Source organism: Gracilinanus agilis, chromosome 3 (assembly GCF_016433145.1).
Source record: "Gracilinanus agilis isolate LMUSP501 chromosome 3, AgileGrace, whole genome shotgun sequence".
NCBI classification, from domain to species: Eukaryota; Metazoa; Chordata; class Mammalia; order Didelphimorphia; family Didelphidae; genus Gracilinanus; species Gracilinanus agilis.
This window is the reverse complement of record NC_058132.1, coordinates 47,755,076-47,778,621: the sequence shown is the minus strand read 5'-3', so window position 1 is coordinate 47,778,621 and position 23,546 is coordinate 47,755,076. Positions and strand designations below refer to the sequence as shown.

Here is a 23,546-nt window from a genome sequence, read left to right as displayed (position 1 = left end):
GATGACTCATATTGAGCCTGTAGTCCACTAAAACCTCCAAACCTTTTTCAGACAAACTGTTCTCTAATCATGCCTCTCTCTACTGTGACCTTAAAAAGCAAATTCACTGAATCCAAATATAAAGCTTTATAATCATGTCTATTAATTTCATCTTATTCAATTTGAATCAGTGTTCTATAACTTGCTAAGATGTTTTTGAATCCTAACTTCACCATGCAATATTTTATCCTCCTTGAGCAATCATTGTCAATTCTTTATGTATCCTGTAATACATATGGGATAGGTGACACGAACTCATCAAAGGCAGAAGGGGTGATATCTTACTATCTTTTTTATCTTAAGCATCATAACCCTACCAGTCACTTTTTATCTAGCTTACTTCTGTCCAAAGATTATTTTTTTTTTTTTGGCAAGGAAAATAAAAGCAGAATAAAAGTTGGGCAGCACTATCTTCTCTATGCCATCTATTACCACTATATCTCATTAATCTCTGTTTGATTTTCTTCCTCCCAATATAGCTGAAAAAATCTCAATCCCAAACTTTTGTTGTCCTTAGTTATCTTTGTCAGCATCAGCTCATCCTAAGCTTGAACACTCCTGACATTTATACAAGCACGACACCATCTTGTACTTCTTCCCCATTATGTGTCATTGCTTCTGGCTGACCAAAGTGTGACTTAGACTTGAACACAGGAGATAATGGCTATTTCCTCCCATGTGATGTCAAGACAGTCAACAAGCATTTATCACGCACTTACTATGTGCCAAGCGCTAGGACTACAAAGAAAAGCTGAAAATAGTCTCTACTCTGAAAGAGCTCATGCCCTAATGAGGGAGACAACATGCAAACAGCTATGTACACAGAAAACGTATACAGAATAAGTTATAATCTTGGAAGGAAGACGCTAGAATTAAAGGGGGCTAAAAAAGGCTTCTTGAAAAGATGAAATTTTAGTTAGTAACTGAAAGATGTCAAGGAGGCAGAGAGATGAAGGGAAAAAGGGAGAGCATTCCATGAATAGAAGACACCCAGTAAAAATGCATGGAGTTGCCACTGGATTATAGAGTATGTGGATGAAAGTAGAATATGAGAAGCCTAGAAAGGCAGAAAGGTACCAGGTTATGAATTCAAGGCTTTAAAAAAACAAACTGGGGCTTTTATCCTTGATCCTGGAAGCAGAAGGGAGTCATTCAAGTTCATGGAGTAAGAGGAAGTGAGCTTGTCAGACCTGCACTTTAGGAAGACACTTTGGTGGTTGAGTAGAGTTTGTGCTAGAGCAGAGAAAGACTCGAGGTAGGCAGACCCTCTAGTCAAGACTGTAAATAATCTAGGTGTGAAGGATGAAGACCACAAAGGTGTTGGCAGTGCCAGAAGAGAGACAGGTCTGAATGGGAGAGATGTTAACAAGCCTTGGAAACAGATTGGACATAGGGGATTAGAGAGTGAGTGAGGAGCTAAGGATAACACCTAGATCGAGAACCTAGATTAGGAGAAATCAGGGTGTCCTCAAGACAATAGGATCAAGGCTGGAAAGATTTATTGCTTTCTGTATGCTGTCTGGATCACTCAAATTCACTATCATTATTGCATCAAGTATTTGTGCTAGGTTTTTGATCTATCTCTGGAATTCTTCATCTGTTCTTTCATTTCTGTCTTTGTATCCATATTTCCCAGGATAACAGTAGGCATTTAATAAGACATATGATGAATGTTTTGTTGAAATAAGAACCTTATACCTACATAGGTGAAATTACAGACCTTTATGTACTGAAATATTTCTGCAAATATTTATGTTCTGTACCTGCCCAAATTTCCACAAGCTGGTTGAAGATCTTGGATAGTGAATTCAAAAAATGATAATATCATCCTAACAGTCTTCTGGAAAATCTACTTATTCTACCGGATAATCACAATAAATCCATGCTTGGCTTTAGTAGGCTTTGGCTTGGGTTATAATAAATACATACTTCACACATTTTTCTTTGATTTAGAGTCCCAAACCAGCAGCTATGGAAAAGGGAGATGAGATGAAGTTAGCTGAAATGAATATTTAAAATGAGTGCTATGTTAGTGTTTGATCATATGTAATTTTCAATATTCAAATCCAATTTGATTGATGAGCTCCCTGTGCATCCACATCAGTTATTATCTTGCCTTTGTTCTACAACCTAAGGTACTGAAGATGATGTGGCCTAAGAGTGACAGACAATCTCACACTATCAAATGGCAATCTGATTCAACATTTATGAAGCAGTAGGATGCAAAGAGAAAAACAAAAAGCAGTAGCAGTCCTCAAGGAGCTAATAGACAACCAAGAGATATAGCATGTAAACAGATGAGTAAATATGAGGTAATTTGAGAAGGGGAAGAGCACTAACAAGAAGAAGTCAGATCCAATTTTACAATAGGAAACTGAACAGCAGTGTCAGGCAGTAAGCCCATGGGAAAGAACATAGCAGGGTCAATCTTAGATGAAAAGGTGCACAGCCATGAGGGAAGAACAGCCCTACAGCCTGAGACCATTAAATGCAAGGCATGGAGGCCAAGAGGTGACCAAGAAATGTTTTCTCAAGGACACTCCCCTCCTTATGCAGTCTTCCCTACCCATCAGGAAAAGTACTCTAATTCACCATAGTCACAGTCATCTGTGTCCCAGGCAGAACTTATTTAAAGCTGGTTAGAAAAGAGATTAATTTTAGTAGCAAACATTTGAATTACATATGAAAGGAAAGGAAGGTGGAGGGCTAAACACATCAGAGCAGATTCTAAGCAGAAGAAACAGAACTCAACCAGAAACTGGAGAGGGTCCTAGAGGGTCCCCAAGTTTACTGACCTGGGGCCGCTGAGTGTTGCTGTGTCTCTCACCGCCTGAGCTGTTTCTGATGCAAAATCTAGAGCTCCTGCCACTGGCTTGGTCACTGTGCCAACAAGCCCTTTTCCAAGACCAGATATGAAGCCACTGACACCCCCTTCGGTTTTCACACCTTCTACTGTGGAAGTTATTACACTGGTCAATCCACCAATGATACCTGGGGAGGAAAAAAAAAACAAAACCTGCTATAATCAGACTAATAATCCTATTACCAACAACAAAATTAATTCACTCTGTTCAATACCTTCCAGGCATTGGACTTCAGGTCTAATATTCCATTTCATTTGATGGTTACTATAATATCTCATTTGAAATTATCTACTTTTCTTTGAAAGTACACTGACATGAATTATTTTTTTAAATTTTATCACATATACATATGCATACACATTCAGATATACACATAATAAACAAGTAGCATGTTTAATAAGAAATGGGAACAATTCACATGTAGATATTATCTCAGACCACAACCCTGTGGCCGTAAGTCCCAATGAAGTTAAAGTGTGGTTTGAAAATATCAATGCATTTTATTAATGTCTGATACTGTATCTATATACTACTTAACAATAGCTGGCAAAGCTACTAAGGATCATTTAATCTGTGGAGCATATCTAGGATCGAGGAAGACCAGTCCAAGATGGGAAATGAAGGAACTTAACAAGAATGAGAATAGATTAAGCACTGGGTCACAGTGGACCCTAAATCCAATGCAGTTCATTAATGGAACTATATTGTTAAAAAAATTTTTTTAAATCAAGCACAGCTTGATGGATTTAACTACCTAGTTCTTGGTTCTTTAGCTTAGGAGACAATGTGAAAAACTTGGAAGAAGATTCATTGGAGAAGAATTATATTGATTAAGGGGTTCAATAACTTAACCCCTGAAAGGAGAAAGGAGTCGACTATCTTCAGAAAGGAAGGAATACAAGTAATTTGTAACATCTTCAAAGTTTGGAAGATGATAGTAGACAATGCACAAGGCTTGGATTCAGAAAGAAATGAATTCAAATTCTGCCTCAGACTCTTAATAGTTGTGTGACCCTGGGCAGGTCACTTAACCTCCCTGTGCCTCAATTTCTTCATCTACAAAATGATGGACTTAATGGATTCTGAGGTCCCTGCCAGTTCTAAATTCATGATCCTACTTCTAGTCAAAACAAAGGACACTCTGTGGTTCAAAACACAAAAAGAAAGTTGAAAAGAAAAAAATTATTATAGGCTAATTGATCTGTTTAGTTCTCTATTGATGCCTTCAGCAAAGCATGAAGGTAGGTATTTTCTCCAACAAAAAATTTTTTTAAATTAAACTGATTCAGAAAATTAAAACAAGAGCTGAAAAGAGACAAAGAATTCAGAGGAAATGAATGAAAGTCTAAAAGTTTCATATTAATAACAGGTTCCAGACTGTGGCCTGAATGACCAAAGGAAGGTAAGATCAGTATAAGTATCAGAGAGGATAATTGAAACTTCTGGATGACAAAGGCATTTGGCCAAAGTGCAAGGTCTGGCCTGAAGAATGAGGGAGGCAATCTGGCAAGACCCTTCAAGTGGTCAGGAGATGTTCTAGTGACAGGTTGTTTACCCTTGGATGCCTTGTTGTGAGGAGGCTATCTGGGCTCTTCATTTCATCTAGTGAGACAAATTGGGAAAGTTGCTTCTTGTTGAAGGGGATTCCTAACAACTTATAAGATTTCTCTTTTGATTCTTGGTCCACTTTATGAAAGAAGAGAGGTGAACAGAGTCTGAACTGGGTAGTGGTTATATGAATGGAAATGAGTTCTATTTTGGACATAATAAATTTGAAAGCCTGCAGGACATTTAGGTGGAAATGTCCGATTCATGATGAGGATCTGGAGCTCAGCTGAGAGATAAGGGCTATATGTATAGATCTAGGAGTCATCTTCATAAGGATGGTAATTAAACTCCTTCCCATGATTAGATCATTAAGAGAGAGTATGGAGAGAAAAGGGAATAGGGCAAAGCCTTAGGTAGGGTACAGTCCCAGTTAGTGGGCATGACATCAATGAAGATCCGGCAAAAGGAAACTGAGAAGAAATGATCAAACAGGTGGGATAACTGAGAAAGAGTAGGGATGCAAAAAGTCAGAGAGAAGAGGATGGTCAACGATGTCACCAGATTTGGTGACTAGGAGATTTCTGGTAACTTTGAATCAGTTGTAATTGAGTGATGAAGTCAGAAGCCAGACTGATAGGAGTTAAGAACTGAATAAGAGTTAAAGAAGTGGAGGCATTGAATATAGATGGCTTTTGCAATGAATGTGACTGAGAGAAGGAAGAAAGATATAACCTACAGCAGGAATGATAAGCTCTACCTTTTTTTTTTTGAGGATGGGGGAAGCTTAAGCACCTTGTAGGTGGCAATGTTAACTATATATCAAGCACTGGGAAATCAAAGGAATCGGTAGACATAGAGATTTGAAGGTCTAAAGATCTAAATAGGAAGCGAGGAGAAATGGGGCCAATGCTAACATAGATGCATTATCTGTCCAAGGGGCATCATGAGGGAAGGACTTGTTTTTTATAAATGACATAAATGATCATCAGTATTATACTATCATGATACATTACAAGGCACTTTGGGATCTTCCAAAGGGGGATGCCACACTGATGTAATAATGTATGACTATTCTGGTTTGCCAAAGAATGATTAAATCCTAAGCCAATCCAAAGTTCACTCTAGATTCTATTTCCAAATGTCATTCCATGGTCTGGTTTTGTCACTCAATGTGCTTGAAAACTGCCTTCACTGTCAGGGTGACTTCTTGGTATTTGTGGAGGAAAACTCATTTTAAACATAATTAAGAAAGTAAATCCACTGTATATAGCCCTTCCTGCCCTACTTCCAGAATGCTAAAAAGCCTAAGAAATTATTTGGGAATTATACATGCACCTGCTCCTTTCCTCATTCCACTCCACCCATCATCAGCACAAATGAGGACCGAATGTACTTAACATGCTTCCTAATAATACCATATTATTTCTAAAAATGCAGAATGCTGTTAAATATGAAGCAAGAAGAGATAAACATTAAAAAAAATATATCTGAATAAATTCACCAATAACTGGGCACATAAGTTGACATGGTCATGAGATAAAGAAAAGAGCACTAGATTTTAGGTCAGAATCTTCAGTTTTGAGAAGCCTCTGCACATTATTTTCTGGGGGCCTTTGAGTAAGTCACTGCCTTAATATGTTGGGTCCAGATTATTTGGTGGAGAAGGGATCAGTTTATTAAATTCCACAAAATGGGTAAGTGGCAGCCTTTTAAAGAACAGGAAGGAGGGGCAGCTGGGTAACTCAGTGGATTGAGAGCCAGGCCTAGAGACGGGAGGTCCTAGGTTCAAATCTGGTCTTAGACACTTCCTAGCTGTGTGACCCTGGGCAAGTCACTTGACCCCCATTGCCTAGCCCTTACCACTCTTCTGCCTTGGATCCAATACACAGTATTGATTCCAAGACAGAAGGTAAGGGTTTTAAAAAATAAAATAAAATAAAGAACAGGAAGGATCTGCACATCTTAGAAATAAATCGACTTTCTTCAGCTTCTGCCATGTTTCCATATCAAAAAAGGACAAAAAAAAATAAAGTAACTTTAAAAGTTGTTAGTCAGATATATCAAGATATACCAAGATTTCAATAGACTTTCTCTTTTCTATGTTAGACAGAATTCAAGAATTTAAACAAGAGCATTTTGTTTTTTTCCATTATAGCTCCACACAAGTGAGGCAAAACAATTGTTATGTTGTAGTCTAAGCTTTCTAACTTACCATGAGCCAGGCCATGGATACCAGCCACAAGATGTTCCCCACTTGTTGCTGCATGGTATCGAATATATTCTCGTTCTGTTTGATGGCGATTGTCCATGGTCTTCCCCAAACCATCTGATAGAGTCCCAGCAAACTGCAATGAGTTAAACACAGTGGAAGAGCTGAAATGATTTTCATGAGCATTATTCATTGCTTTCACACAGCATTCACCAAATGTTACTCATTCAATGGGTTCATTAAAAGATTTTAGTGTATGCTTTACCATGTTCAAAATTTACAAGCCAGAAAAAAATCTAATTTTCCTAGTAAACACTGATCCTAGTATTTCTATTTTATCTATGTGGAAACTGAGGTAAACATGGAAGTTAACAAGGTAGGTCACTATTGGGAGAAAAAATTGAACCAACACTTCAAGATGGTATCTTCCACCCACAAATCGGGGAAATTTTATATATTCAGGCACACTTCCACCTGAAACACTTTCTCATCTGTCAAGGCAGGATAAAAGAACATAAACCTATATTTTGTCATAGGGTAATCTAAAAAAGGTTTTAAAGTGACAGCTAATCAACCACAAGGTACTTGTCATTATTGTTCAGGCATAACAAGAGAAAGATATCAAGTATAACCTCCTGAAGGATTTACCAAACAAGTGGTTTAGTGCCAATGACCCAAGACCAACTTTCTAAAAACCTTACAGGAATGTCAGTTAGCTACAAGCTCAATGGAAAGCTCTAAGGCAAATGTTCCTGTCTCCAAACCTGAAATACCTGGGGGGGGGGGGGGGGGGAGATGCAGTGAGGGGAGAAGCATGTTTAATTCTGGTTGTCAATTAGACTCTTCAGGAATCCTGCACAAAAAAGAGTTAGTCATGAAGCTTCTTGAATATGAGAACAGGTGAATTCTGGGCAACTGGAGGTATGCAGGAAAAAACAATGAGTATGATTATGCCTCCATTCATTAGACTAAAATCTGGCTTAATGGGGACAGCAGGGTTTTGTAGTTGGCCTCAATGCTTAGACCACTGGCAATGATCATCTACCTTTCTGAAGTTACCATCTCCTAGCACTATTTGCTTTTTTATCATCAAAATTTTTCTATTTAAAAAATTAATAACATAAATTTGTATTTATTAATATTGAATTTTCAAGTCATTGGAGATGTTACTGCTCCTGTTTTAACTTTATGACACTACTCAAGAGAACAGAGTCCTGCTTAGAGTGTCAAAACACCAGAGTTTAGATCACTACTCTAGGGTTTTAATCAACAGATCATGCTACCTAAATTCTGGTTCAAAACAGGAGCTTACAATGCTCTGAGCAATTCCTATTACTGTATACTCAGTAGGAAGGATCTAGGGCTTAAAGTAGATAAGTTACTTTCCTAGCAAAGAAACACTTCATCTTCTCCAAGGAAAAGGTGGTACATCTCCTTGCAAATGCCAACCCCTTGAACATGTGCCCTCAATGCCATCCATGTCCTATCTTCTTCAGAAGCGTGCTAGTTCAATTATTCTGTTCCAAATGTTCAAATTCTCTATCCTTCAGTACTGCCCATACAAATATATTCATATTTTCCTCATTCTGAAAAAAAAATCACTTGAACCCATTATCCTAAATCTCCTCCTCCTTTTCATAGACTTCCTTAAAAAAAGCCATTGAAGCTCACTGGCTCCATTTTTCATTTTACACTAACTTTTCAACCACTTGAGATCTGGTTTGCATCCTTATTACTCAATTGATGCTATTCTATCCATGGTTACTAATGACCCATTAACTGGCACATCAGATGGTCTTTTTTTCTGTCCTTATCTTTCTTGACTTCTCTAAAGCAACTGATATTGCTGACGTACTCTCTTCCTAGATCCCCTCTTCTCTTTGGGTTGTCATGACACTGCTTTCTCCTGGTAGTTCTCCTACTTTTTTAGACACTTTAATCTCAGTCTGGGTTTTGTCTTTTGTAGGATCATCATCCTTGTCCCTCTACTTTTCTCTCCTCCCCACCTCCCCCATGGGTATATTTCAGGGCTCCACACTGGACCCAACAACCGGCCTGTCCTTTCCCTTCTCCCCATTTTCTTTTCTAGATTCTCATCAGTTTCCATGGGTTTGATTGTCACTTCTATGCAACAGACTCCAATATCTGTAAGCTTAGCTTCAATCTCCCCCCTGAAATCTGTATCTGTATCACTAATTATCTATTTGACCTCTCTAAATGTACACCTCAGAGACAGACCAAATTCAATATGTCAAAAATAGCATTCACTATCTTTCTCCCAAATCCTAACATTTTCCTCAATATCCTATTTCTCTTGAAGGTATTACCATCTTTCCAGTCAGCCAGGTTTGATAATTTGGAGTCTTCCTCAGCTCTTCCCGCTCCCTTAACTACTCACATACTGCATTTATATATGGTACTAAGTACTATTGATTCCATCACAATATTTATGTCTCTTGTTCTGCATTCCCCAGGCAAATGCCTTAGTGCAATCTTAATATTCTCTCAGCTGGTCTACTGGGAAGGATCCTTATTAAGTTGACTACCTCTATCTCTTCCCCTTATCCAATTCATTCTTCCTACACAGCAGTCAAACTGATATTCCTAAAGCCCAGGCCTGATTTTGTTACTCAAGATGCTCCAAGGGCTCCCTTTTACCTCTAGAATCAGATACAAATAACCTGGACTTGCTCCAGTCGACCTTTCTGGGCTCACTGAATCTGGGCTCTTTCATACATGCTACATGCTAGCCAAACTCATCTACTTACTATTGCTTATACAGGATATCTCATTTCCAAACTCCTTTTTCACAATATCCCTAACTTTCTTCAAGGATCAGCAGAAGGTATATCTCCCACAGGAAATTTATCCTGATGCCTTTAGTTACTAATACACTCCCTATGAGAAAATATTTGGGCTTTTTTTTGGTGTGTGTATTTACTTGTATTTATTTTTTTTAAAAAACCCTAACTTTCTGTCCTAGTAACAACTCTAGTACTAAAGGGTAGAGGCTACTAAATGGGAGTTAAGTGACTTGCCCTGGGTAACACAGTTAGGAAGTGTCTGAGGTCGGATATGAACTCAGAACCTCCTGTCTTTAAGCCTCACTCTTTATCCACTGAGTCACCTAGTTGCCCCTAAAAGTGATCCTTTTTAAAGTATATGTCTGATGAGGTCCATCCTCCTTATTCAATAACTCTCAATTACCTCCAGGATCAAATATAAAATCTTCTGTTTGGCTTTTAAAAGTCCTTCCCAAGCTGGTCCTTTCATAGCTTACTAGTTTGGGAAATGTGTTATTGGAAATTTGGAGGTCCCTGAACTAATTTTGAGGTCTCTGATCTAAACTTCCTGTGGAAGTTTAGGGGTCTTTCAAACTACATTTCCTATGATTCCTGACTTGCATAATCACATGGACAGGAAGTATAATCACGTAGACAGAAGGATAAATAGTGAGTGACTGGATTGGTACTGGCTTTTTTTGGTTATTTAGGAGAGGAGCCAGGATGAGGAAGGGAGGTTAACAGGGCACGTCTTTTAAAATGACTGTTAGTATAGCACGTGGCTTCATTTTTCTAATGGCTACCAATAAATCCTTTAAAACTGTAATATTTTTAAATCTATCCTTTTATATCCATTTTATTTCTTACAGAAAGGAAGCTTTTACCAACCTCTCAGAATGCTAGCATCTTCCTAGTTAATTATTTCTATTTTTTAAGCTTTTTCTACAACAAAAGTCAAATGTGTCTGAATACCTATACATTTGTAGTCTTTACTGCAACTAAGCACTAGACTGTTTAAAATCATATTCCTAGTACCTTTCCTTTCTTACTGACATTTATTCTGCATATAGTTTGTTTATACATGTTATAAACATGCATTACATACATTATTTGTTCACTTGGTGTCTCCTCCATTAGACTGTGAGCTCCTTAAGGGCAGCAACTGCTTTTCCTCTTTTTATATCCATGTGTACCACTGGCCTATAGAAGGTGCTTTAAAAATATCTGCTGACTACTGACTGTGTTCCATTGTTCTTTTGAAAGATAACATAGCATACCTGGGTTGGCCCTGAAGTCAAGGAGAGCTGGGTTCAAACCCAGCCAACAAAACATGCTGTCTAAATGTGGACAAGTCATCTAAAGTCTTACAGACCTACGCAACTAGACCTATAAGTAGAGGCATCTTGGTACAGGGAAAGATCCTGGATGGGGTGGAGTGCGGGTGAAGAGTTGAGTCAAGTCATTTAACTGCTAAGTGTATCTGTAAGGGCTGAGGCACTGATATCAGAGCTTCCTAGACCAAAGAAATCATAGATTACATTAAAAAAAAAATTCCAAACCACTTATTCTATCTCCAGTACTGTTTTAGTTGCCGTTGCAAATATGAAGATATGAAAGGGCAGTTGCTTTCCAGGAACCTCTCCTGTCTTTTGAGAAGATAAAGTTACCACCTTCACAGGACCTAAGAGAACACTGTGGGAGCAGACCAAGGTCTATAGCTATGACTCCATCACTATGGGAAATTCCACAGGTAGAAATGTCATGTACAGATATAGACTGGCAACATGTTTGTCACTGCTCTGGATCAAAGGATTATAGATTTAGAACTGGAAGGGAATTGAAGAGACCATCTTATCCCACTTCTTCATTTTACTGATGAGAAAATCAAAGCCCAAAGTTATGCATGTAGTAAATGACAAAATAAGACTGGAATCCAGGACCTCTGACTACAAATCCAGGACCCCTGTCATTCAATCCTCCTTTAATTGTCATCTAGAATTAACTAGGCTACTGGGAAGGTAAGTGACCTGCTGACAGTCACAATGTGAAAGGCTTCAAGGGCCAACCTCCATCAGATAATGCCAGACTGCCTTTTCAAAAGGACAGAGACAACCAGTTAATAATCAAAGACTGAACTGGAGGAGAAGGAAAAAGGTGTCTAAGAATTCAGAAAAGACAAATGCTCTTTGCCTTAGAAAGGATCTCAAAATTCATGTTTAAAGAGTTGTTCTGAACCCATGATGCTCCCTGGCTGAGCCACACCTCTCCTCCTACCCTCCCCTGGGTCTTTCCTCAAAGATGACCCATTACATACCTTGCATGTACCCAGTAGTTTGATTAGAATGTGAGCTCTTGGAGAAGAAGGGGCTTTATTTTCCTTTCTGTTTCACTAATGCTCAGTCCAGGGTTTGGCATAGAGTAAGTGCCTAACAAATGCTTGGGGGCTTACCTTTTCTGGGTTAAACAAAAATACGAGAAACTCTGAATTAAGGAACTAGTAAAAGTTCTACTAAGAGTAAGAACTCTCTTACTTAGGTGGCACAATGGATAGAGTGTTGGGAATGGAGTCAGGAAGTCTTTAGTTCAAAAATGGACTCAGACACTTACTAGTTGTGTGACCCTGTGTGGCAAGTCGCATAGTATCTTCAACTGCCTCAGTTTACTCCAGTATAAAATGAGAATACTAATAGTCCTACCTTATTGGGTCACTATAAGGATCAAATGAGATAATATGTGTAAAGTGCTTAGCCCTATGCCTGGTGCATGGTAAGTGCTTTATTATTATTATTATTATTATTATTATTATTATTATTATTATTATTATTATTATTATTATTATTATTATTACCCTTACTGAGCCATCTCTAAATCTGTGTCCTACCTGAGATCAATGAGTAGTGAAAAATTCTCTTTTCTAAGACTTTCTCATTTTCTCAAATTTACTATTCCAACTACTGTTCTTTGGGTTAGCTAGAACGAGTTAAGTCCTTTCTGCCTATTTCTGGCAACTGAGGATAAAGTGAAAAATCCCATTTACACTTTTTTCTTTCTTTTCTTAAAAATGTTTTTAAAACAAGAAATATGGGAGATAATCTGGGCGTCTTGCCCACAACATCTCTACACATCAGACCGCCCCCCCCCCCCATTTCTACAAAACAGGTTTCAGGTCCAAAGCTTTTGTGTGAACTGATGCCAAAAGCTTCATGGCCAACTTGTTCTCTAGCGACAGACATGACACCACCAACAGGAACTCCTTGGTAAAGGACTTTGAGATATTTAAGACCAGAAGGCTTTGTACTGGCCGATGGAGGATGAACAAGAATTCTTGATCTTTATAACTGCTAAAATCCTACCAAATTCTGTTAAGGTACCTTATTTCTGGTAAGAAATGAAGCAATAACTAACTTTTAGAGTGAACTTTCCCAAGGACCTCTATCTGAATTTTCATTTCTGTACTAACAAAAAAAGCTGATGTAACCTGATTGGGCTTACAATGCCCTAATTATTTGATAAAAATCAAAGACAAATAGACAATTATATGAGCTCATCACCCATTTTCCCATTGGAAGTATAAGCTCCCATATATACCACTGTGCAAGAAACTTGGTACTACTCCTGGATATAGTTCAAATCCCTTTGTAAATTGACTTTTCATGAAACTGAAATTTTTCTTAAAGACACCAGAGATTTGTGTGTGAGGCAACATCATTATAAATGGAATATAAGAACAGGGAAAAATTACTTAAGTGCTCTAGTGCCAGGCCCTAGAAAGGTTACAGAGGGTAGTGTGGATCAAATGCCAAAGCTGATTCAGAATTTTCTATCCAAATTATGGACCCTCCCTCCCAGCCACATCAAAGTCTGAAACAACTGTCCTGCAGAAATTCTGGTGCTGCTGTCCCCCAAGGAAATCAGATCAAGCCAGAGGGATAGAGGGTGTATGATGACAAAGCAAAGTCATTATTTTTTTCCACTAATACTGATGTATTCCATAGGTTAAGGGAGGAGAGAATGGTCAAGATTCACATAGATTAACAAAGAATCTGGTACTGATCCCTCTCAGAGACTGTAAAAGTTGTGAAATTGTGACTGACCTTTTACTTTGATCATAAGCAAAACAAAAACATTGTGGTGGTTGCTCAAATTGCTGGGGCATGGCCTCTAATTATTGGTGCTTGACTGTGAGACTCTTTACTACCCAAATCCAGTATTTAAGGCACATTTTAAAAATGAAAACTAAATGAAATTAATTTTCCTTTGAAAATTTCCTTGAGACTGAGAATGAGTTAAATTAAACAAAAGAGAAAATAAAAATTTAAAGCAAAGTTTCAAATACACTGAAGCAAATCATTTAGTCATTGGAACATAGGATAGGTCAGGAGGACACCAACAAACTACTGAGAATAATAATATTTTTGGTCAGTGCATGGCAGAGAAATTAGTAGATGTAGAGGAGGTATCAGACAGAATCAGGAAGATCTGGGTTGATTCTCATCCTTGACATATAATGACTGGGCCAATCATTGCATCTGTCAGAGTTCTAGGCAACTCAGTTCCTTACTCTAAGTATAACTTCAGGTGAATCACAGATTCTCTCTGGGACTCATTTCTCAGAGAATCAGATACTGCATATCCTCTAAGGGGCCCTTCCAGATCTGATGATAATTAAAATCAACACTAGGATAATGGTTTGCAAGGTACAAAGCATTATCAAACCTGTCCATGACCTCACTGGATTCTAACAATAGCCATTTAAGGTAAATCGGTCAGGTATTATATTTCTGAAAAAGGCAATGTGGGGCTTGGGTGATTCAATGATTTTCCAGAGTCACCCAACTAGTAAGTGGCACAGGTATAATTTGAACTATGGTCTGACTCCTAGCCTAGAGCTCTTTACACCTGACCATACTACCTAGACTAGAGAAAAACAGCAATCTAGACTTCCTGCTCCATTGTCCTCTTCACAAATGTTCACCTCATGTCTACTAGAAAGGAAAATGTTGATTCCAATTCTTACTCAACGCTGAGATAAGGAAAGTAGAAATGATGGAGGAGATAGGCTGACTGACTCTGTACCGTGTTAATGAGGACTTTTTGCAAATGGTCATAGTCCTGTCTTATCAAAACTCTCAGTAAAAGATAAAAAGCACAAAGTTAATATTTGCAGAAACTAATTCCATTTAGCTAATTTTGTAGCAACATTTTAGCCACAAAATACTTACAGGAAACAAGTAAAAGTTGCTTGGATGAAGATTAGAATTTCTTAGGAACAGAATGTCCTTCAGAAAACTGCCTGCTATACTTGTGAAGATAATAATGGTCTCCTCCCACTCCCAATCCCCTCCAAGGCAGCTCTAGCACATGCCACACTTCTAAGATCTGGATTCTGCCCAAAGTAATTAATTTCTATAAAGTAATATTTTCTTTAACTGGGGGTGTGTGTGTGGGTGATTCTCTAAAGTTCTTCAAGACACCAATTCTACTGCATAACCAACACATACTGTGTGTCGACACCCCACCTTCCAAAAATAATCATATGGTCAGGTCAATACAAATGGAGACACAGCAAATTAGCCAAGATTTAGACCTGCCTCTGAATGGTTGATCTTATAAAACTGAAATTAAAGTAAATATTAGAATGAAGCAAGAAAAAAAATTTCACACTGTGGCACTGTTTTATCATATCAACTTTCTTTTTTCTTTTAAACTCTTACCTTCTGTCTTAGACTCAATACTGAGTATTGGTTCCAAGGCAGAAGAGCAGTAAGGGCTAGGCAGTGGAGGTTAAGTGACTTGCCCAGGGTCACACAGCTAGGAAGTGTCTGAGGCGAGATCTGAACCCAGGACCTCCCACCTCTAGGCCTGACTCTCAATCCATTGAGCCACGCAGCTGCTCCCCATATCAACTTTCTTGACCCTTTTATAATCTTTGGTTAACATGGGATGCAAATGGTATTTGGCCAGAGTAACTAGAGCTGGGTTTTGAATTTCTTCTTGGTTCTTCTTTCACAGTTATTTACTTAATGGACATTTCCTCCTTAATATCTTTGCTCCACACCACAATTTATGGTGACAATATCTTCCTTACCACTAGGACAGATAGCTTATAACAGCAAAATGCTCTACATAAGATGAAGGAGAATTCTGGCATTCTTCTGGGTTGGGGATTATAAAGTTGCAAAAATCAACAACAAATACAATTCTAATTTTCTTGAGCCTTGCTTGGATGGCCTGAACAAGCTATTTATTTTTAAGCCATACTGTATATGAAAACAGAGCCCAATATTATGCCTATTATTAAGTTGATATACACTTATTCAGGTATCAGGGGTTTCTAAAAATCAGTTATCAAGGAGTTCATCTCACATGGCCTTCTTCAAGAAGATTTCTTTTAAATGAAAAATCCAGGGCTTGATCCTGCTCAGTTAAGGCTATTAGGCAGTAGAAATACTAATGGATTTGAAATACAAGAGTCTGGATCTGAGTCCCAATTCCAACTTGCTATGTAGCAGTTTAGGTCACCTCACTGAGAATTATTTACCTCATGTGCAAAATGAGAATAATCATAAATAAGTACATTACCTATTTCACAAGGTTAATGCAAACTGCTTAACGTACAATAATATCCTAGGATGTTTTGTTAAAGAAAAAACAACCCTCTCTCAATGACTTTGGCCAGTGAATTTGTCTTAGAGGCCAATAGAGCCCTCTGTGAGGTGAAGTGGCCCAAACCCTGCCCTAGGGCCAGAGAGCTAAGCTCTTTCTGCTGTAACCATGGGTAAATCATGTTTAGTCTCTCAAGGTCTCAATTCCTCAACTGTAAATGGAGGAAACAAACCTAATTTCTCTCCAAAGTCCATTAGTATTTTGATGTTGTCTGACTCTAATTTGACAAAATGCAGAAGTTAATCAACAAAATTCAATTTGCAGAATTCAAAAAACATTCATTAAATAGACTATGTGCAAAGTATTAGGAATATAAAGATGAAAAATGAGAGTCCTTTGACAGGTTGTGAGGATATAACAGCTACACAAATAAGCAATAATACAAAGAGAATGTCATAAATTTAAAGTAGAAAGTTTGACAAAATGCCCTAAGAAAATTAAAGTAGCAAGTGACTATTTCAAATGAAGTAAAAAAAATCGTAGAAGGATCCATGAAGAAGCTGGAATCTGATTTGGGCCTTGAAGGAAGAAAAGAATTTAAGACTCTCCTCCACCTCTTAGCTCAGAGCATTGACTGTCTCCCAGGTCTGGAATGTTCTCCTTCCTCCACTCCAACTACTGACATCTCAGGTTTCCTTAAGTCCCAAATAAAATCCATCTTCTCCAGGAATCCTTCCATAACCCCACTTAATTTTAGTGCCTTCCCTCTATTAATTATCTTCTGTTTATATTATATAGAGCTTGCTCTGTATATCTATTATCATGTTGTTTGCCTCACTAGATGGTAAGCTCCTTGAGAGGAGGGGCTGTCTTTGACCTCTTTTTGTATTCCTAGTGCTTAAGCACAGTGTCTGGCAAAGATGGTACAGTGCCTGGTACTTAATGTTTATTGAAATGAAATGGAAAAATGAGCAAAGGTAGGTAAAAACATGTGAAGGACAGCCTGAGTGAATACATATGGATACGGGAATATATGATGAGCTCAAGAAATAGCTATTAGTCAAGTTTGGTTAGAATACAAATTTGGTTAGAATATAATGTGTGTGAAAGGTAGGTTGGAAGTCAGGCTAAGAATTCTATTTTATCCTACAGGAAACATGGAAGGATTTAGGGTAGGAAAGTCATATGGTCTGACCTTTAAAAGAAGACAACACTGTATATATGTTCTAAAGGATGGAACTGATTGACTTCTGGATTTGTATCCCCAGTACCTAACAGAGTATTAAACCCAGAGCAGATACTTAAATACTAGTTGATTGGTTGAAAATTCCTTTAGTAGCTTATGAGAAGGATAGACTGGAAAAGAGGATATTGAGAGATAGCAGCAACACTAGTTAGAAAAGCTACTCTGAGACTTAAAGTAAAAGATATACTGTGGAAAAGAACCAATATATCAAACAAACAAAGGTATGTGGAGGGTGCAGGGAATGGATAGGTCAAAGCTGACACCAATGTTCTAAAAGAATGGCAGTAAAACAGTAGGGTTATCAACAGAGCTAGAAAAGTCTGGTTTGAGACAAGCTTTTTCATGGCATTTCACAATCATTAGGTAAGAAATACAACACCCCTGCCTCTTGTGAGGCAGAAGTAGAGTGACCCAAAAAACATTGGGAATGCCATCATTTTCAGAGCACCAGAGTATCTACTGATTATCCACACTCTAGGAGAGCAAGGACAGTATGGAACAAGTCAGTGATGCGGCAAGGGGGTCCCAAGAGTTTGTTCTGTCAAGGCAGACCTAGGACAACTGGAGAGGGGCAGGGGTTTTTTTGTTTTTAAAATTACTGCAGTCACAACGTATCAGTAAATGATTTGGGTGGTTTACAGTAGGCAGCAAAAAAGGGAAGGAAAAAATCTATAAAGGAGATAAGGAGTAAATCAAGATTTTTTCTTTTATCTTAAAAAAAAAAAAAAAGGCTGAACTAGTGTTAGACTACAGGGAGGTAACCAAGACAATGACCTTGTTGTTTCTCTTGCCTGAGGATATCTAAAAACCTTTCTACCATAAGACATAAACCATGTAGCTATTTCATGGATAAACACTTATCAGGCGGCAGACACTCCTTTGCAGTTAAGAAACAAAAGTTATCCAAAGCCACCCAGAGTTATCTCAGCACACAAGGTCTAAACACATGCAACTAAGTTAGACCTCAAAACCGTCCTGGTGTCTTAACTCAGCCAGGACACACGCCTGCTAACTTGGCAGGCTCTGGCTGCATTGTGACTGACCCAGTTGTGAACTCAGTTGTTGTTTCTGATTCATCTGGAAACAAGGAGTAGTTCGAGGCTCTTCTACTATAAGGTTTTCTTTTGAGGGGATTTAGAAAGTTTGTTTTAAGGCAAAAGACATAAATGCCCATACAGAATATACACACTGGTAGATTGGGACTAACCAATGAACTCAGGAGCTAAAGGAAGCACTTCCTCATCCCCCTACTGCTTCCCCTTTTCTCAATTTGTCCTGTATTTATCTGTATAAATGTTAAATCCAATATGGAGCAGTAGAGAAAGAAGTCTGGATTTGCGCTAAGGAGAGAACTGGGTTGGACTCTTACTTCTGATACTAGAAAGATAGTCCTACTATCACTGATACTTATCCAAATTCTTTCCATCTTTCAAAATCTACTTTCTATGCCACTTGGTCCAAGCCTTACTGGGTTCCCACTAAAGAAACAAAAATCTCTCCATTCTCTCTGCTCTTTGATTTTGCTTTTCCTTGTACTTATCACATGCTATCTTAGGGTTAACTTGCAAAAATGATGAGGAAGGAGAAAGAATGCTAGATTTTGAGCTAGAGGGCTTAGCTTTAAATTCTACTTCTGCTCCTTACTCCCCATTTGATCTTAAGCTAAATTAGTAAATCAATTAACTTCCGAGGATCCCCCATTTTCTCATCTGTAAAATGAGAGGTTGGACCTCTCAGCTCCCCTCCAGTTCTCAATATATTCTCCTATGATCCCTACTACTGAGAGCAGAGATGAGAATCTAGTTCCTGATATCCTCTACGGAAAAGCTGTACTTTGCCCACACAAGGCCTATTAACAAACATATATTAAATGGAGTTCATTAACCCATGACATCACCTATTGAAGCTCTCCCATTTCCTGTTTTAACCCCTGGTAAACTCCTTCAATTCTAAGAAAGTCCTTTGGATTATAAATCAGGATATCTGGGTTCTAGTCTCTATGAAACTGGCAAGCAGTGTAGCTGCAAATCACCAATCTCATTTAGGAAGCAGTAAAGAGGAAACATTTTCCTTCCCTGCCCTACAGGAGTACCACCAGACTCAAGTTAGACAGATGAGAAAACATGGGGTGAAGTGCTTTTGAACAATAAAAAATACAATTGGAATTCTTGTTATTTCGATGGTGTTCAGATGGAAATGGTCCTGGGAAAAGTCACTATTCTACTTTTATTCTTTGATATCTAATGTTCTGTGAACTATTGCACAGATAAAAAAAAGTGTCCTTTTGTAACTGAATAAAAGTATTAGGATGTGAATCACCCTCTATGGTTTCACTGAATACACCTGTGGTACAACTCTAGTAGTAGACAGGACAACAAGGGTGCCATATACCTCATTCTGCTTCCACATGATCCTCATCTTCTTTGTCTTTATATTAGGAAAGCCTTTAGCTCCAGGTAATTTAGAGAGTATAAGTAATAATAATCGTGATTATCGATTATCACCATGAATACCATTACCATTACCATACAAATGCTTTACCAGCTTCCTTTAAGATTTTAACACTCATCCCTGAACATCACATCCTGAAATACAAAAAACTAGAAACTTGAAAGCAAACTGAACACTTGGGAGGGAAATGTCATGTTCATTTTATTCTAGTGACAAGTTCTTCAGTTTTACAAAGTATTTTGCATTTCAGTTGAATGATATGTCTTTCAGTACCAGTGGCTGAGATAGAAGAGGAAGGGTGGAGAATGTAGATGAAACTAGAGATGAAAACAGTGACTTGAGAGCCCCTATTATAGGCTGGGCTTCATCTCACTTCCTTGAACACTCTAAACCAGACATTGTTCAAATGTTTGAAATACCTTGCTAATGTTTTTAAATGCCAGAAAGCAAAACAAATCCCTCTTCAATCATCTTTGAAGAAAAAAAGCTTTATGAGAGGAAATATGGTACTTCTTGTGGGGGAGGCTTAAAGTAGGGAATGGATTAAGCTTCAGTTTGCAAAACACTTTCCTTCATTTGATCTTCACAAGTGGGAGGGCCTCTAAGTATTATTTCCTCTATCTTACAGATTAAGTAATTGACACTCAGTAGTTAAGTGACTTGCCTATGGTCATATAGCTGGCAAAGTAGAATTTGAGTCTAGGACTCTACTGAGTAAGCTAATGAATGAATGAGAAAGTATAACTCTATACAGGACACAGTGCTAAGTCCTGGTGATGCAAATGCAACAAGTCAGAGAGTCCTTGCTCTGACATTCTTTTTTTTTTTCTTTTTTTTTTTTTTTTAAACCCTTAACTTCTGTGTATTGACTTATAGGTGGAAGAGTGGTAAGGGTAGGCAATGGGGGTCAAGTGACTTGCCCAGGGTCACACAGCTGGGAAGTGTCTGAGGCCGGATTTGAACCTAGGACCTCCCGTCTCTAGGCCTGGCTCTCAATCCACTGAGCTACCCAGCTGCCCCCTTGCTCTGACATTCTAATGGGGAAAACAACAGATACAGATGGAGGAGTGGTGGTGAGAGAAGAGAGTTTGGGGTTAAATAGTTGCAAGGGATGGTGAGCCACTTGACATGCCTTTTCTATTTAATGCCTTGTGTCCTGAGGAAAACAGAAGGTGACAAAGGGTTATCCAGATAGCAACAGGCAGATGGTTTCAGTACATGCTTGGGTGGACCATGAAGGTGAAGCATGGATCTTGTCCAGGACCAGCTAAATATAATGGAATAGGGGGATTTTCACTCAGTTGGTCACCCATTAAGCGGCTGATTAACAATCCAGCTTTCTTTCCACCTTATCATATTGGGTAAATTTATAAAGATTAAAAAAAATACAGTATGGTTTGAGGAAGGAGAAAGTACTAATGACCAGGGGGATCAGGAAAGGCTTTTTATCTTCCTTTTTTTTTTTTTTTTTTTTTAAACCTTTACTGTGTATTGATTCTAAAGCAGAAGGGTGGGGGGTTAAGTGACTTGCCTAGGGTCACACAGCTAGGAAGTGTCTCAGGCCACATTTGAACCCAGTATTTCCCATCTCTGGGCCAGGCTCTCAATCCACTGAGTCACTTAGCTGCCCCTAGGAAAGACTTTCTGAAGGAGATGGGAATGGTATGCCTTTCCAGGCTTGCTGGGCAGCTTGTATAAAGGCATGAAGACAAGAGATAAGCAGTTCAAAGTACCAAAAGGAGGCCAGTTTGGCTGGAGCATTAAGATTGTTGGGGAGGTAGGAGGAGATGTGTGGTACTCAGAAGATAATCACAAATCCATGGGATGAGGAGAAAATGGGAGAGTTGTCCAGTCCACCCTTCTTTCCATGTATCCCACAACAAATCCAGATACAACAGAATCATTTAAAGAGCAGAAATGATAGGTTTTTTTTTCAGCCTAACTGACATTTCCTTTGGCAGAAAAAGTTTTGGGAAAGCTGGGTCCAGAAAAGACTAAGCCAGTATTTCACTTTTGGGTCTCTGAGGTCATTAATTTGGCTCTTTTAACAGTTAAGTCAAAAGAAGGTAATCATTAACAAGTGTGACTAATGCTGAGATAACCTAGACTGTGCTTGTCTATACAGACAATCAAATGAATAATTCATGATTATCTTCTAGAATAATGAGTGTTAAACTAATTTAAGTTTTGTGCTAAATTAGTCCAAACTATTTAAATTAATAGTAGAATTATTTCTCTCATATGAATCCAGCCCCAGACTTAAGTAACATTCAGAGAGAAAGAAATGATTCAAAACTTTACAGCCTGGCAAATGGACAGAGATAAAAAAATAAACTTGCAATATTTCCTTCAAAGATTTCAATCTTTGTTGAAATGCTTCTTTTTGTTACTAAATGGCCTTGATTTATCTATTTACCTAAACTCTTTTACTACTTCAATAAATTTGATTTAATTCAACAAATATTTAGTAAGCATATCCTATGACTTCCAGCTGCACAACTAGAAGAAAGGAAAAGAAAAAGTATATCTGACATTTATGTGACCCTTTCATGTCAAGCCTTTTTTCTATGTTACTTCATTTGATCCTCACAATAACCCTGCAAAATAGATATTATTACTGCCTAATAGGATCTCTCTATGCTATTATTAGGTGCTATTATCTTCATTTTACCAACAAGGAAACTGAGGATCTGACAAGCAATGATCTGCCCATGGATGCACACTAATTAATGCTAGAGGCCAGATCCAAACTGAGCCCTTTCAGGGTTCCATGTCTAACATTATTTCTATTCTGCCAAGAGGGCTTAAATCAGTAAATATGCATATATACAGAGTATACACATACAGAACATACACAGAGTAGTCAAATACAATTAGTTTATCAAAGAAAGCATTTACAACTGGAAGAATTGAGAAAGGCTTCACATAAAAGACAGCATAAGAAGTGAATCTTAAGGGAAAAGAGGGCCTCTCTGAAGTAGAGGAAGGAGCACATTACAGGCATGTGACACAGCTGGGACAGAGGCATGGAGAAGGGAGATGGAGTATCAAGTATGGGGAAGAATCAAGGAAAGTTTATTTGAAACACAAAGTAAAGGAGGAATAATAACCAATGAGAATAGAAAGGCAAGTTGGAGCCAGATTGTTTATACTTTAAAAACTAAACAATAGAATTTATATTTTATTCCAAAGGTAGTAGTGAGCCACTAGAGTTGATTAAGTAGGGAGATGATATAGTCTTACTTTGGCAGCAGTGTGCAAGATGGACTTGAGTCAGAGAGGTCAATCAAGAGAATGTTGTAAGAATCTAGGTGAGTGGGGATGAAGTGGTAGCTGTGGGAGTTAAGGAGAGGTGTCAGAGAGGAAATTATGAAGCCCAAAATCTCAGGATCTGGCTGGTGATTGGAAATCAGAAGCTATGAATCAGAATAATTAGGAGGATGGTGGTACCTTCAGGAGAAACAGAGAAGTTTGGAAGAGAAGAGGGTTTAGGGAAAAAGATAATGAGTTTGGAGATGTTTAGATTAATATAGTCACTGGACATCCAATTTGAAATGTCTAATAGGAGGCTAGTGATTTACAATTGAAGGTTAAAAGAGAGAATGAAGCTAGATGAAGGAAGGAAGGAAGGAAGGGAGGAAGGGAGGAAGGGAGGGAGAAAGGAAAGGAGGAAAGGAAGAAGGCATAGGGAGGGAGGGAAGAAGGGAGGAAGGGAAAGAAGGAAGGAGAGAGGGAGGGAGGGAAGGAAGGAAGGAAGGAAGGAAGGAAAGAAGGAAGAAAGGAAGGAAGGAAAGGAAGAA

General features: G+C 38.3%; 1 protein-coding gene across 2 annotated transcripts in view; it reads right to left on the bottom strand.

Annotated features, from left to right (window-relative positions):
• The window catches only part of VPS13D (vacuolar protein sorting 13 homolog D), a 364,180-nt gene that overhangs the window by 100,229 nt on the left and 240,405 nt on the right, over positions 1–23,546 (bottom strand). For both annotated transcript variants that reach the window (XM_044667757.1, XM_044667758.1), the window contains exons 65-66: positions 6,664–6,796; positions 2,835–3,030 (exon numbers count right to left, since the gene is read on the bottom strand). In XM_044667757.1, coding sequence (XP_044523692.1) covers positions 2,835–3,030; positions 6,664–6,796 — 329 coding nt within the window. The remainder of the gene's footprint in view (positions 1–2,834; positions 3,031–6,663; positions 6,797–23,546) is intronic.